At 49.7% G+C, this 16,268-nt stretch overlaps 1 protein-coding gene across 21 annotated transcripts in view; it reads left to right on the top strand.

Moving 5' to 3' along the window:
* The window catches only part of LOC119699465, a 30,757-nt gene that overhangs the window by 2,556 nt on the left and 11,933 nt on the right, over window positions 1-16,268 (top strand). Inside the window, exons 1-3 of one of the 21 annotated variants that reach the window (XR_005256443.1) lie at window positions 154-908; window positions 11,614-12,582; window positions 15,535-15,619. Coding sequence is in view for 1 of the 21 variants with exons in the window: in XM_038133043.1 (XP_037988971.1) it covers window positions 3,072-3,265; window positions 7,506-7,645; window positions 8,901-9,211 (645 nt within the window). In the remaining 20 variants the exon portion in view is untranslated. The other 20 variants (XR_005256437.1, XR_005256432.1, XR_005256438.1 and 17 more) reach the window with 20 other exon arrangements.

The following is a 16,268-nucleotide window of genomic DNA, read 5'->3' on the forward strand; positions in this document are numbered from 1 at the left end:
CTGGTCGTTCAGCTTTAGGTTGCAACCCCTCTATTAGTATTCCTGATGAATCTCTGAAAGCTTCTACAAATATTCTTTCTTTCCCTCTTTCCCCCTCTCTCTTTTCCTTCCGCCCCCCCCCCCCCCCCTTTTTTTCCTTTTTTTTTCTTCTTTTTTTTTTTTTTTTTTTTTACCTTTCTCCCCACCAGACCCATGAAACATGTAACAACTGCATTTCTGGCGAAAATCTTTCTTCCACAATATCCTTCCGTAGGGTATTTTAATGCATGTATTCTGTGTGCGTGCGTGTTTTTAACCAAACAAACCCACAGCCCTGCCTATCAGCTAACACCGAGGTCTTCCCGAAGCGCAGTCTCCTCTCTGTGCCGCGAAGGTCCAGCCCGGGAGCTGTGCTAGCCAGAGGCTCTTACGAGAACAGAGCCGGCATCCTCAAACGTTTCCGCCGGCTCCCGCGGCTGGAAGACGCGGGTCACCGAGGCGCGGTGGTCGTCAGCCAGACCTCGGGGAGCAGATCCTGCGCTCGCCCAGCCCGGCCGGGGATTCAGCGCTCCCCTAAGCCTGTTAGGGACACACTCTCATGTCCTGAAATGTGCAAGCAGATAATTGTTGGCGCTCCAGCTTTGTGTGAGGAGGCCAGGGTGTAAATGGCTTTTAATGACTGCAGCTGCTGGCTGCAAACTGTCAATGGGATCGGCTAATACCGAGCCCGGACCCGCCGGGCGCCCAGCCGCAGCCGCCGCCGCCGGGCGGGCGCGGGCGCGGAGCGGCGCGGAGCGGAGCGGCGTGCGCAGCGGGGCGCCCCGGCGGGCGCGGAGCCGGGCGCGGTCGGCGGCAGCGGGAGCGCGGCGGCGGCGGACGGGGCCGGGCAGAGGCTGCCCTCTCGGCTTGGGAAATCCTTTCCGGATCCTGTAAGTTTGTTACGGGCAGGCGGAGGTCCCGCGGGGGAGCGCCCAGGGGGTGCGCGGCCTCCCCCTCCTCCCCCCCGGCCCTTCCCCACCCCGCGCTGGGGCCCGGGGTCCGGGGCCGCGTAAGGCGGGGTCCCTCTGCTCTGACGATGGCCGTCTTCTCCAGGCCGGGGAACCTGCCGTCCGTTTCCAGTCAATCTTACTTGGTCCCGCATGATTTATTGTTTCAGCTGCTAGAATGACATGTGGCTCTGCAGGGCAGGGGAGCAACCCTCCCCTTCTCCCCAAAAACCTCCCCCTAAACAAACCCGGGCAAGCCAGTGCTCTCTTCTGGAGGGAGCCCTACGAAGTTGCGTGCGTGTGTGAGTGTGTCGGGCTGCCAACCTGAAGGACTTTTCTGGGGAGAGGAAGAGAAGCAGAGAGAGAAGCTCTTTTATTTCACTGCTTGTTTTGATGGTCGCTCCCAGGAGGCTGCGATTTTCTGCTGCCTAGTTAGTGCCCCTTAATCCTGACTCGGGAGTGACTCAGTCGACGCTTGCAAGCGCTGATTTTTTTTTTTTTTTTTTTTTATCGGGGGAGGCAGTGGTTCAGACGGGGCTGGGGCGTAGCGGTCGAGGTACCGGCGAGAGGAAAATGCAGCACCGCGGCCGCTGCGAGGGGGAAGCCAAGGCGGGGGGGGGGGGAGAAGGGGAGAGCCAGGGGCAGGTAAAGGAGAACCCATCGCGTTGGTCTTGTTAGGCTTTTTATATTATTTATGCAACGATTTAATTGAATTTTTGTCAGTCTTCAAGGGCAAGCGCTGACAAATTTGTACGGATGCTATCTTTTAAAACATATCTATCTTCCTCCTTCCTTCCTTCCTTTCCTCTTTCTTTCTTCCTCTCTTTCTTTAGTCACGATTTCCCGGGACAAATGAAGGCGCATTTGATGGGTGTGTAAGACGTGGCCCATCCGGCCCCTGTAACAGAGCTCTGTGGATGCGGTGTGCGCTGTACCGGTCGCGATAACAAACAAGTGGCAAGTGATGGTTTTTTTAGTGGCTTGGATTGGCTTAAGAAGTCGAGGGGGTATTTAATTAGTGGTCCAAAATACTGCTTCAGCTTCCAAGTTAAACTTCCGGGGACCCCTCCCACGGTTTATTTTGCATAAACACCGAGGCTGGATGAGGGAAACGTGAAATACCAACAATTTTAAAATTACTTTAAAAAAATAAAGTGAGAAAAGGAATGCAGCTCGCCTCCGCGGCGAGGTGACGGCTTGGGAAGCAGAAAACTTTCCCGAGGAGGTGAGGAAGGCGCAGCCGCCTCCCGGCTGGGCTGGGCTGCTTTCCCCCATCCCTCTGGATCTGCTGGCAGCTCCCACCAGTCGAAAGTTACCTGCTCTGCAGCAGAAGCAGCCGTACAGTCGCTTGCTCCTGAATTAAACACAACTCTTAATGATGTAGCATTATCAACAAGGGACACTTGATTGACTGATCTAGGTATGATATATGTGCTTGGCGTCTAAATTAAATATTAAGTGAAATACTTAGCTCTAATTAGAAATCGTAACCTAGAGATGAAAACTTGAAGAAACAAATTGCGGGGGGAGGAGGGGACAGGCTTTAAACGCTACGGAGAGGAAAGTAGCGGTGATGTGTACAGAGTCTGACATATTAGCAACAAGCAGCAACTTTGAAATGATTGACGTGTCATTAAAGCCATCAGGCTGATTTTAATAAATCTTCAAGACAAAAAAAAAAAAAAAAGGAAAGAAAAGCGAAGAAAAGTGTGGGACCTCGCAGACAGGTTATTTATTAATCGGCGCATTAAATCCGAGAGAAACACAATTAGAATGGGGGAGAAGGAGAGAAGGCGGGGGAAAATCTGTTGACGAATTTAGCAAATAAACGTCCGTAAAACAGCGACCATCCAGCTCGCGGCTTCTCTGGGAGATGGAGATGTCAGAGCCAGATGCCTTCTCCCCCGAGTGTGCCTTCCCAAGGTAAACAAGCACACAGTTGTCTCAACTTTCTCCTTCAGTACAAAGTTCCTGGTGCGACGGAAAATTTGAATATTTTATCAGTCTCTTGTAGTGACCCTCATTAGGTGGGCATCCTGCTAAGGCCTTGGCGTTACAAGAAAGCTGCCCAATCAGAGCATTTGCACGCCTTGTTAGCGATGGTTAATGAAGCTTCCCCATGCACTCAAAGAAAGGCCCCCTCGATGTAGATTTACCTTATGTCAACTCGTTACTTCTAATGAATCGCATCAAAATTCTTCCCTGAATGGGGCCGAGGCGCCCGGACCGGGATCCCCTCCCCGCCCGGCGGAGCCCACCCCTGCCACCGCCGGCACTTTAGCGGAGAATCCGGGACCAAGGTGACCAGGCGCAGTTTGGCGGTGGGGAGGGGGACAAGAGGCCGAGGGAGGGGACGGAGCGGAGAGTGCGGCCGGCGGCGGCGGGGGCACCGCAGCCTGCGGGGGGGCTCAGCCCGGCAGCGGCTACCGGCGGGGGCAGCGACTGCGGAGGCTTCGCTGCTGGCAGGTAGACGTTCGCTCTTCGCCTCTAATTTCCAGGCTCCCCCCACCCCAACCCCACGCGCCCCCCCCCCCTCCCCCCCCGTCCCTCCGGGCTGGCATTTTAAAATCAATTAGTATTTTCAATTCTTGAGGTGAATTATTCAAACAAATGTTTGGGAGACCCTGAGGGAGAATTTGGCCGTGACAAAAGGTTTGATTAGCTTTATTTCCCCCCAAAAGCAACAAAGGCGTAGGGCTGCGAGAACAATCCGCTACATCAGGGCATGTTCAATTAAATGAAAGTCATTAGCTTCGCCGTGAAAGCACTACCTTTAAAATCAGATGGGGCGGGCGGGAAGGGGGGAGTGGGTGTACTCTGATAATTGTGGCTGGAGGATTTAACACTCCCCCTCCCCCTATACACACAAAGCCCTCCAAAAAGAAGAAGGGGGGGGGGGGGACCCAAACCCAACACTTCACCCTTTGGAAATTTGTGCTCAGTCTAAACAATAGGAAGCCCATAATGCAGATTATAACACTCACTGACTCGAATCCATTATCTGCCCTCCACACTGTCTATATATTGATTTCCATATACTTTCTATTGCTCTCAATGACTGAGCAAAGCTCCAGTTAAGAGCCCGCGACACACAGGAGCGCTGCTTGAACTACATCTCACCAATACAACCCGGAGCCGGTTGTAAACACGAAATGCTCCCGCTTTCCCGGTGTAGCTGTGAACAAGCACACTGCCACCCCTCCACCCCCGCGAGGAAGCTGGCGGCCGGGCAGAGCCGGTGCGCTGCCCCGGGGCCCCCTCCCGCCGCGGGGAGCGTGCGGATCCCCCCCGGAGCCACGGCTAGGTGCGCACGCCCGCGCCCACGGGAGAAATCCCGGGGCGCCCCGTCCCGAGAGCGCCGGGGCTGCATGCGGGGAAGGGGGTCTGGGTCCCCTCGGGGCACAGAGCCGGCATCGCCGGGCGGGCAGAGCTGGGGAGCTCAGCTCCCCGCCCGTGGCCCTCCGCCAGCAGCCCCTCTCCCCGAGACCTCAGCTCTTAATGAGGGTTGACGGTGGTTTCTTTAACTTTGAGACCCAACAGAGCAGAACTTTCCCAAGGCAGGATGCTCCGGACGGTAAGTTTGATATTTAGATTAAGATCACTTCCTCGAGGGCTCCTGCAGTGTGCGTGTGAGTATGTGAATGTGAGGAAGACGAGGAGAGGGAGCAAGCTCAGTTCGAAGTGACCATAAAAGAGAGAGAGAGAAGAAATCAAAGAAACCACCAAGCGCACGACTTGATTTTTTTTTGGGGAAGTGCTCTTAAAGGGAGGTGGGGTGGGAGCAGGAGGCCGCCGAGGCTGAGGCGGGGAGCGCAGTCGAGCTGCCCCTGCCTCTTCGGAACTTTCCTCTGCAGGGCATCGCTGCAGGCGGAGGGTAAGAGGGTATCGAGAGGGTTAAAGAAGGCGAGAAGTAGAAATTTGGAAGCGAATATGTGTTGGGGGGAGGGGGAGTAAAGCGGTTATTCTGCTGCTGTGAAGACACCAAATAATCCACTTGGAACCTGTATAGATCGGAGAGATCCGGGACAGGGTCTTAAATGGTCACATCTCCTCTCCCCCTTCCTCCCCCCCCCCCCCCCCCCCCCGCCCCGCCTTTACTTTAATGAAGATTGTTAATTTGCTTCGAGACAGTGCTCTGGGTTGATAAGTCCTCCCCAGCTAATATGTTAAAGTTTAAATACCAGCAGGTGCAAATTCGCTCTACTAAAGGCTATAAAAATAATGCCGAATTTCAAGAGCACAAGAAGTCAGCCTTTGTATTGTGATTTATAAAAGGGAAATTGCGCTATACATAGCCAACTATTTACCAAAAAAACCCCAACCCCCAAAGCCCTGAAAGTGCTAAACTCTTCTTAATGATGCCGAAGGTGAAGTTGTTTCATATTGGACAAAATGGGAATTATTCTTTGTCATGTAAATCACCCTTCACTTGACCTCAGGTTAGAGGATAATGTTCATTCTTAGTTCACACTAAAACTTATTTAAATTAGAGAGCCTGAAGAATCATTTCACCAAATCCGTGTAATAAAGTGAAGAGGACTTAGGGATCTTCATTCAAAAAACCCATGGGTTAGGAACGTGTACTTTAAAAATTGGTATTTGCCGCAAACCTCGAGGATTAGGAGGTTTTTATTTAATCAAGTTATGCTCCTTGGGTTTCATGAGAAATGTGTATATAATTTCGCGTAACAAGATTAAAAGAAAGGAAAAGATATGAATCAAAGGAGCTATAGATACACAAAAGACCTCCAAGTAACAATTACTGTAATACATATTTTAAAATAGGAAAAGAAATGAAAAGATATTTAACAATTGGGTAAAACAGAAATGAAGGCTTGATAAAGAAGATGCAGCTTGCGGTGCTATTTCATTCGATAAATATACTTTTGGCGTGGAGTGACAGGATGTGTTATTTTGACACAAAATGAAAGCGTTACTGCAGATACAGAGACACAGATATACACGAAGACAGCTGTATACACTCATTTATAAATTAGTGGGTGCACGTGGAAGGAAATCTGAGCGTCTCTGCTTTCCAAAGCAACACTGAAAAATATCCCATAGGTGAGGTACTGGGCTGAGGTAGGTTTAATATTGAAGCGCTAGAGATTATTGGAAATCAAATAAAAATTCGACACGCACAGACCCATTAGAGGATTTAGTGGTGAGGAGGGAGAGATTTTCCAGGGCTTTTGTTGCTAATGTTTCAATGCTAGGCGCTAACTTTAAGAAAAGTGTCAGTAGAATAACAAATTGAGGGCATGAAAGGCCACGGAGAGAAAGCAAGCAAGGATGCTCTTGACTTCTTAGCAGTTGCTTAGAAAGGATCTCGAGCTTAATATGGGGACTCAATCAGCGGAGAGCACAAAGCTGGGCAGAGGGAAGTTGGGCTCAGCACGTGCACTTTGGTCAAGTCGCTCGAGTCAGCACCGGAGGGGGGTCGCCGCGGGCGCGGAGCCTCCCCGGGCTGCACCCCCAGCCCCCCACGCCTGGCACCGGCGGCCGCCGACACCGCCTTCCCGCATCCCGGCCCGGGGTTGCCGCCGCGGGTGGATCGGGGGTGGGCACCCGCACGCCAGGGGCTGTGCTGAGCCGGTGCCCCTCTTTCGCCTCTGCGACAGGGCAGGGAAAAGCCGCCTGCCCGGGACAGGCGCGGGGGCCGAGATGGGGGACTGGATAGAGCGCAACTTGTCCCTTCGCTGGAGCGCCAGCAGTAGGTTTTGTTAAAAGACTCTGTTATCAACTTCGGTCTTTCTGCGAGAAACAGCTGATTTTAAAGCCCGTCTGCAAAGATTTTTAACAGCTTAACGAAATATCAGAGATAAGGGAAACCTGGAAGATGCTCCCAGGACATCAGACCTTAATGTACTCCTTCAGCGGAGGAGGGAGCTCCATTCTGTTCCCTGTACGTATTATACTGCAGACAGGGTTCGATATATACTCTATTTAATCTTGCTCTGTGACAGAGCTGTTTAAGTGTATACCATGCCTACGTTCTTTGTATCAAGACCAAAAGGATGCATTGTTGAAAGAAAACTATTCAAAATCTTTCATCTGATAGAAACGATCCAGCAACTGTGAGGCAGCTACAGCACAATGGTTCTGTCTGCATAATAGGTATCTCATAAAAATACAGCATGTCATTGCAACAAAAAGTTAAAAGTCTTAAATGCATCCATCTTATATATTGCATGAAGTCAATAATATTCTAACCTCTCCTGCACCCCGCCATTAAATGGTACACGACACTTTAAAATCGAGGGCATTGTGATTGAAATCCCAGTCTCTAGCAGAGAAAGAGGGGAGCAAGGTAAGTTAGCAAGGACCATTACGGATGTAATGACCTCAGGGTAAATATTCATTAGGAAGAGGGGATTCCTCTTCTAATACCCAGTCTATTTTCTTTGGAATGTAATATCACGGAGAATAATGCGGTAGCAAGACCCAAGATTTAAAATGAGATTATTACAAAGTGTGTTGGGAAGAGTTTGGGAGATCCTTTTTTTTTTTCTTTTTTTTTTTTTTTTTTTTTTTCCCCAGACACTTTTCTCAAATGGGACGCAAATGCCAAGAACAGCAATTTAAAAAAATCATCTTTCTAATTTTATTCGGAAAGCTAGAGAAGCTTGCTCCTTGCTTAGCCCCCGGCAGCAGAAAGAGGAGAACATTTAAGCAGCTCGGTGAGCAGCCCTGCCTCTCTTTTCCCTTGGTAGGTGCACTTAGACGGCGGCAAGAGAGCCTGCACACCCCCCGGGGACAGAGTTTCCCTCCTGAACTACACTTCTCTTACTGAGGAACTGTAGCTCCGACCTCCAAACCAACTGGGACTGGCGCTTTGAAGTAGCTGCGAACAGTGCTCCCGTGTCTCAACATGGTCACGCAGGAGATTTGAGCCTTTTAATTTCCAGACACAAGGAGTAACTCCCTCGGAGCACAGCGTTGGTTTAGGTGGTCGATTGCTGGGTGCTTTGGTCAGAGTTTTTGATTTTATTTTTTTTCTTTTTAATAAGATAGCGAGGGAAAACGGGGTACGACTGCCTTGTAGACACAGAAACATGAAGGGGAAGAAAAAGCCGGGCACATTTGGCTGTAGGGAACCTGCCCGAGCCGCTCTGTTGTCCCCGGCGGGATGGCGGTCGGGGGCTGCGTGCGCTGCCGCCGGCCCGGCCCGGCCCTCGCCCCGGCCCTCCGCGGCAGCCGACGGGCGCGTCGCCTGGAATGACCTTCAGGGAGCACATTTCAACTGCTAAACACCGAGAAAAGTGCTTCTCTCTCTCGCAGGCGCCATATTACCGCCGGGAGCCGGGGCCGGGGCGGGGGGAGGGCGGGTGCGCAGTTAGTCTAGTTTTACGCAGTTGTGAATTTAGACTGGACGAGCACTCGATGGCTCCATAAAAAGAAAAAACAAACAAAAAAACCCAAACTACTTTGGGATTATTCTTTGCTTCTTAGCCCCCCCCCGCTATCCTCCTTTTTCCAACTACCCTCGAGGGGATGCGCTTCGTAACACTGACGCCTGCCCTGGGACTCTACTCTCCCTCCCCGCCCGCTGGGAAAGGGGGTGATCCCCGAGAGCACGGAGTGTCATGGGGGCCCTGCCCAAGGCCCTGACACTCGCCTTGCTGGGGACCCCAGGCACCCCCGGGCAGCCACCGAGAGCGCCCAGCTTCCTCCATCCGGCTACTTGCCGGGGAGGGACCGGGAAAACTCCCGAAGCCCGCTCCCTCCGCGCACACCCTGTTTGCGCTGGGAAGGCTCCGAATCAGAAAATACCCCCAACACCTCTTTCCCCCGGTGAAAAATGATTTCCTAAGCTGTGGGTCTGCACTTTGCTGAGCTCTCTGTTCCCTCACTGCTCACAGAGACCTGCTCTTTAGTCAACGGCGCTCTTTTTTTTTTTTTTTTTTTTTTTTTTTTTTTTTTTAATTGTGAAAGAAACTAACCAACCCCACCCAAAACCCGACAACAACAACTTCTGTAGCTCTGCAGAAGTGGAGGAAGCAGCCCCGGGATCGCGGCAGGGACACAGAGAAGCCGGACGGAGCCTCTCCTTCCCTGGGCCGCAGGGCCAGTGCCGTCCTAAAGATTCAAGTCCTCTCAGGATTTCGGAACAAAGGCAGCCCAGCCCAGCTCCGCCACGCACGAATCTCCATTGTAATCCTGGGTTTATCCTTTCCCCCCTCCCTTTCTTCATTTGCCCTGTTTTCCAGCCTGCGGTTCCTGAAGGTCAGATGGAGAGGTCATAGCTCTACATCCCCTATAAATAGATTTTGATATTTAGACAGCTATTGCTACTCGATATTAACTTACAGGATAATGGCGAGAGATACCGTATGCGCTGAACCTGTTATTCACGAGTGAGCAGCATCTGTCGAATACAATTCTCGTCTTTTTGCCCTGTTTGGCTGTAGCACACATCAATAGGGCGAAGGACGTCTTGAGGCTGGGGTAGGGACGGGGAGCAGGACGGTTCTGCGGGGCCAAAGTTGCAAATACAGTGTTGAAACTATACGAGGACTCAGAGAGCTGAAGTCAGGAGCCAAGTAGGCTCAGACCGGCTCTGAGCAAGTGCAGGACCAATTCAAGAGCGGCTGGCGCAAAGATTCCAGCGGGCTTTTGACACTTCCCATTAAAATATAATGAATGCTGCTGAGGTGGAAGGGTCTCCCCTCCACACATTCACAGCCCGATTTCCCCTATTTCTGACTTTTAAAATCATGGGTTCCAGGTGGATCTGAACCAGAGGCTCAGAGCTCACCACTAACCCTTTCGCTGTTTACAGAGCATTCGAGAGAAGGCAAGGTCTTCAAATGTGGGCAATACTTTGAAGGGAGCACTAAGAGTTCTCGTTTCCTTTTCACAGAGCATGTCCTCTTCCGGCTGTTCCCAAATCCCTCTCTGCCTATCGCCGCCTGCGAGGCAGAAAGGCCTTTACACTCCTAGGTCCTCCGTCCTGGGTGCCTGCACTTCACTTGGCAGTGCGATTAAAATGAAATTCACGGCCGGGACTCTGGCTGAGGCTTTAAAACAAGCCCGCCCGCAGCCGGGTACCCGCCGGGATGCGCCGGTCGGGGACGGCCAGCACTTCGGGAACTGGAGGAACTGGCGGGCAGTGGCGGTGGCCGTGCCCCCGCGGGACGGGGAGACGAGTCTGGCCAGGCTAAAAATTCCATTTCTCCCTCGTTGTTCTGGCTCACGCGTGGGTCCTGCTCCTTCTGCAGAAACGATTCCCCTAATCGCTGTCGAGACCGCAGCTCTAGAAACCAGTTGTGATCAAGATCTTGTGTAGCAGGATCGGGAAGTACGCAAGCGTTTCCATCTACTTACCTGGGCATGGGAGGGAAGGGGGGGAGGGTCGTGAAAGGCGCCGATTGTGTGTGGATTTTGAGGTTAAAAAGAGGTAACCTGGGGAAGGGGAGGGAGGAAAGACGCTGAGTGGCTTAATTTAATCAATAAAATGTCTGAAATAGTTGTCGAGATTTGATTCTCCCTTCTGCTAGTTTAACTTGCCCTTTAATGCTCGTGTGTAACAACATCTGGTACTGCGCGTGTACAACTGCGTTTTGGGGGTGGTGCGCGCTTTATTTTGAGGAAAAGGGATAATTGCCAAGGAAGAGAAAAAGGCAGTTTTAAGATGCTGCGATTTCCTAGAGTCTTGCAGGTTTACAACCTGCTCAGCAGCAGTGAAACAAACTTGCTGTAAGAAGTTCACCGACGCTCAGGAAGGAGGAGCGCATCTCGCTGCCCGGCCGGGGACCCGCGGGCTTTGTTCCGCGGGGAACGAAGCCACGGGAGCTGCCACGGCTCCTCTCTGTCCCCGGCCAGCAGGCACGCTGGCTGCAGGGCTGGCGGAGCACTCTCCCGGCGGGGCAGGTGTCCTCCCCCGGGCCGGCCACAGGCAGCCGCGACCTCCCTCCGCCCCCGAGAGAGGCGGCGGTGCTTGTGCCCAGAGCCCGACGGAAGAGGCAGACGCGACTTTTCTGTGTGTTTTTAGGGCTCGCCTGCGAGGGAAGGTGCCGTCTCTTTCCCCCCTCGGCCTCCTCCGCCCATCTCGTCTCCCCGGGAGCCCCGGAGGGAGCCGGGAGGGGCCCGGCGCTGCACAGCCGGGCACGCAGGGACGGCGCGGGGGACGGCGCAGCCCTCCCGGAGCGGCAGCCCGAGGGCTGCTGGGCAAAGATCTTGTGCTCCCTCCGTCTCGGGGCTCTCTTTGACCTGATGAGCTGCTTAGGGCGAGCTCTTACGATAGTTTTTCCGTAAGAAAAATCGGAGTTGTTGTGAGGTGCAGTCCCCATGCATTTTTAACCATAGTGATTACTAAATTAATAGCAGGCCCTAAGACAGATGTCAAAACGTCTTGAAAATGTTTATCTGTGAATAATTGAGAAGGTGGAAAGACGCATTATCTGATTGTATAATGAAATATGTATGAGGAACAGCTGTTTGCGATAGTCACCTCCCGTTGTTTCATTAGCCTAGAGCTTCCTCTTTAAAGAAGCGCTTCCCTGAAGTTGGCCATTCAGCGTCCGCCGCTGCCACCGGCGCCGGCGGCCGAGCCGGAGCCGCAGCGGGGAAGGGGTAACCCGGTGCGGTCCCTAGGCCGGTCCACGGGCTCTCCCCGCGGCATTTCTCACTGGTGCTCTGCTTCTAGGGCGGGAGGGAAGAGGCGCGGATGGGGTCCGAAGATGTCTTGCCGGGCAGTCTCAGCCTGAAGAGGACGCCTTGAGAGGAGGGATCCTAGATGCTCATCTCGGAAGCACAGCAAACAGCCATTTATTAAGATTTCATGCCAAGCAGCGACATCCTCCTCGACTGCTTAGCGTTGACATAAACTTCCAGACGTCGAGCATATGCTGTTGCACAGCATTGTTTACGTGTGGTACCAGATGTTGCTTTGCATCCTATTGTCTGGAGACAATGTTTAGTTCAGGTTAAAATATCTTTACTTAAACTGCTCAGTTGGCCATTGTGTGAGCATTAGTGAAGTGTCATGGAGAGGTAATGGGAAGTCCGGGGAGGTTAGCTCTCCGAGCATGGCCAGAAGGTCCCTGGTTCATGGTGGGGTTACAGCCACCACTGTCATCTTTTGTTTTCCCTCCTCAGAGAACCCTTGTCCTTCCTCTAAAAGGATGTGCCCCGCTCTCATTCCCTTCGGAGTTTTCTCCACCGTTTCATGAAACGGCCCGATGTTTGTTTTTCTAGTTCCCCTAAATCGCCCGAAAGAGGAAAGGAAAGCACGGTCCTGCGTCACCGCCACCCCAGGCCGGGCCGGTCCGGGCGGAGCGGGGCGGCCCCACGCCCCCGCCCGGGGATGCTGGCGCCGGGGGGAAATCGGTCCCGGGAGCAGAGTTCACGCTCGAGCCAAGCCGGCGGCTCCCTCCCCCCAAAATGCCCGGCCGAGCCTCCTTCCCTCCTTCCCTCCCTCCGTCCGTGGCCGGGCGAGCGAAGGGGCGGCAGGGCGAGCGGGCCGGGGCAGCCCCCTCCCGCCTGGAGCCTTTTCTTCCCTTTAACCCCGCAGTTTGGGCCGGCCGCGGCAGCTGACCTGTGGCGAGACTTTTGCTCCGGGAGAGAGGGGAAAAAAACTATAGACTTTAATCGGATTTCTCCCCAAACACTTCTGGTATGTTGTTGTTATGCATCTATGTGGAGATCATTATTTATAAATGAGCGAGTACGATCAGTCGCAAAGACTTTAAGAGCCCGGATTTGTGTCATTAAGTTGAGGGCGGGGTGGTGTGACCTAGCGGGGTGGTGGCCGGCGGGCGAGCGGGACGTCACCTGCCGCTCCGCTTTCCCTTTAGCCACCCTGGCACCCCGGGCCAGTTCCCCCCGCTGGAGGCGGTGCGGGCCCGGGGCTGCGGGCCGTGCCCCCGCCAGCTCCGCGTTCTCTCCCTGCAGTCCTGCTTAACGCAACGCAGGCAGGTTTCCCCGTGTACCAGGTGCCCCGCGAAGGGTGGAGAAGAAGTGAGAACATTTTCCAGCAGCAGCAGGTTTTGTTGGTCACTGTAGTCCCTACCTCCTCTGCTCCCCGACATTTGTGAAGCCACTTCAGAGCATAGTCACTCTAAATGCTCGAATTAAACAAAAAGCCGCATTGAGTATTTCAGCATCGAAAGCGGAGGTTTGCAAAGTGATGCACGGAATAATGTAGATGTGCTTGCGCGATTTTCAGCATTTTTGCCTGTGCATAATCCCTTATGCCTTTTATTATAGCCCTACACATTACAGTTCATCTGTAAAGATACTGCTTCAGCGGGACCTGTTGCACACAGTGATGGTAATTAGTAACCTTGGTAACAGTTTTAAATAAAGGTTATAACAATGATGTCAACTGTTTTTATTCATCATACCGTAAATGGGGTCTCAATATTATTGTGCCTGTAGAGGACAGTGTTTAAGAAACAGTTAGGAGATTCCACTTTACTTATTATCACTTTTTACCTTGTCCTTAAGTAAACACGATCGTGGTTCTAAATAGTATAAAGATTTTCAATCTGCAGAGGATTCTGTAAACTTTAATTTTCTGAATGAGGTAGATGTTATTATGAATTAGACTTATCAGGCTCCAAGTATCCTTATGAAGAACACTGTAGTCTTCCAGAGAAATACCTCAGAATTACTACTGCTTAGAAACCTTAATGAGTAATGTTAGCAGAGGCTATACCATTAGCCTTCTGCACAGGCTATCTCCTCTATTAAAGCTTACAGAAAATGCTCACCAGCTGAAAGCTAAATTAAGTATAATTGCTTTTATTTACCTATTGCTTTCATGTAATTAAAATATTTTTAGTTACATTTATCAAACAGCATCCACTTCGGGTATTACCTGCCACATCTATTAATCCATTTTTCTGTATTAACTACACCACCATTAGCTATTGAAATATGTATATATACACATACATATTACCTATATTGTCTTTGTCAAGATATGTTTTAGTTCTCATTAACAAAAAAATCTTCTTGTGGAAGAATCTCTGAAGCATGTTTTTCATGCACATTTATTAATAATCACAGTTGTCAAGAATTAGATATGCACAGATTGCAAACGGAAAGAAATTATATGCAAAATGAAATATAGAGTAGAATTGAGTATAACTATTTTTCCTTCTTAAAATAAAAAATTTACAGACTGAAAAACTGAGCTATTAAGCTGACTTAAAAGATGGCTTTGTTGGTTTAATTATACTGTAGTTATTTTATAAATATGTTTCAAAGGAAGCTTGCCATATTGAATGTCAATGAAGCCTGTAAAGAAAAGACTTACAAAAGCTAATGCATACCAAATACCAAATTTTAGTCATTAGCATTCCTATTTATTACAAACTAGAGGAACCTATTAACAGACAAGAATTTGTGTTTAGCTAGCATTACAATGTTTAGCCATTAAAATAAAAAAGGGCAAAAACTTACAATCTTCTTCCCCTGCCCTTTAGAATTATATGTTCCTTTTACTCAGACAAATGTGTCAAAAAACCTGATAACAGAAACTGTGATTCTTCATTATTACCACCTGTACCAAGCAAAACCTGTATTGTTTTATTCAGGGAAAACTTCTACTTTTTTCAAAGGACCAGGGCTTTCTGATCAAGCAATTCTAATAATTTGCACGTACCTTAACATCTGCATTGGAAGGACTTCTGGCCAAGGGGAAGCACAGGTTGGCTTTGGGCTGATTCAGGCCTACAGGGTCAAGCCTGGAGGCTACCAGGCCTGATCCAGCATCAGTAGGCACTTCTCCATCACTCTCAATAGTTTAGGTCAAGTCTGGGGTGTGGATAGCAGCTTTCATGCTTAGGATGGAGGAAGGAAGGACTAAACCATTCATGAGGTTAAGCAGGCTGCTAACCAGAAGTTTCTTTCCAGCGCTTGTCGCAAAATCAGCATATTTATTCATGTGCTGCCTATCAAGAATTTATTTAAAATCTCTAGGCCAAGCATTTCTGCTTTTCATATACCCTTTAAGAAATTGTATTTTTGTCTGTTTTGAAGACAAGTGTGTGAAAATATACTACCCTTCAGAATTTCTGAAAAAAAATTTGGCATATTGTTACATAATACATTAAATTTCAACTATAAATGATAAATAAGCTTACTTGTGCTTTTCACCAAACTGTACACTTTTGTGTAAAAAGAGAAGTTTTTGGAGACACTGATTTTCATGATGAGGTAGCAAACTGATAGATCTTTTCCCTTTTGTTGTATCCCACATAGTCCTTGCCTTCTCAGCTTGTGAGTGAGCATCACTCCTAGAGACTCTGCTGCATGTATGCAAATTGACAGAGAGATTCAAAACAAGACCAAAGAAGCAGCAAAACATCTACAGAACTTCTGTATGACAGATGCTGTCAAATGCTTGTTTTGTCTCAAAGATTACTTTAGTTTTCAAAGAATTGGGGAGAGAGGGGTGGGGAGAGGGGTAGAGAGTGGTTCAGAAAAGTTCAACCCATCTGTTTAATCTTTGTTTTCTAATTTTCATTGTTAATTTCTAAACCAGGCTTTACACTTAATTTAATAAAGTGTTTGGCTTGACTAATAAGGATCACTTTTGATTTTGATTCTGCAAGAATAGAGTGAAGAGTAGTACAAAGAAAATTCACCGTATAAACATCCTGCCCAAGAAAGGAAGGTTCGCCCATACTCCATCTACAGGATTTGTAAGTACAAGAAATTTGTTCTCTTCAAAGATTTAAACTCCTTGGCTTTAGGATGCCATTGTAGGGCTGGTTGTTTATAGCTTTTACATGAACATATGGTGAGAAGTTTGACTGAAATAGTTCTACAAACAGCATATCTTAGCATGTATGAAATATTTTGAATAAAGGAGTTCCTGTGTGACCCCATTTATGTGATCCACATTGCTGCTTTTCACTAATGAAAACAAAACTGATCTGAAATTTGCATGAGTGTGATGTCTGGGGATAACAGCCTCATGAAATCAAAATGATGCAGGCTGTCTCTGATTTTGCTAAGATAAATTAGAATTCGGGAGGAGGAATCTCATGGAAAATTAAATATAAAAGCAGACAGAGTTTCTGAAGTTTTAAGAACACCTATTTCTTCCTGGGAGATTTTTTGAGCCAAAAATATTCAGTTTATTATCAATGAAGAGCAGTGGTTCAAGAGGCTGCAGGCAGCACAGATTCAAATAAGCCTGAATGAATCATTATACTGTCTCTCAAGTATGGTGACTTTCACAAGGAGGGCTTTTTCTAGGTCAGCAGGTCTATAACCCAAAATGGAGCCAATCCATAGATCTACAACTCAGATGCTGCTGCAAAGATAGATGTCTTGCAGGTCTTTCAC

The sequence above is a fragment of the Motacilla alba genome, chromosome 3 (genome assembly GCF_015832195.1).
Source record: "Motacilla alba alba isolate MOTALB_02 chromosome 3, Motacilla_alba_V1.0_pri, whole genome shotgun sequence".
Taxonomy (NCBI): domain Eukaryota; kingdom Metazoa; phylum Chordata; class Aves; order Passeriformes; family Motacillidae; genus Motacilla; species Motacilla alba.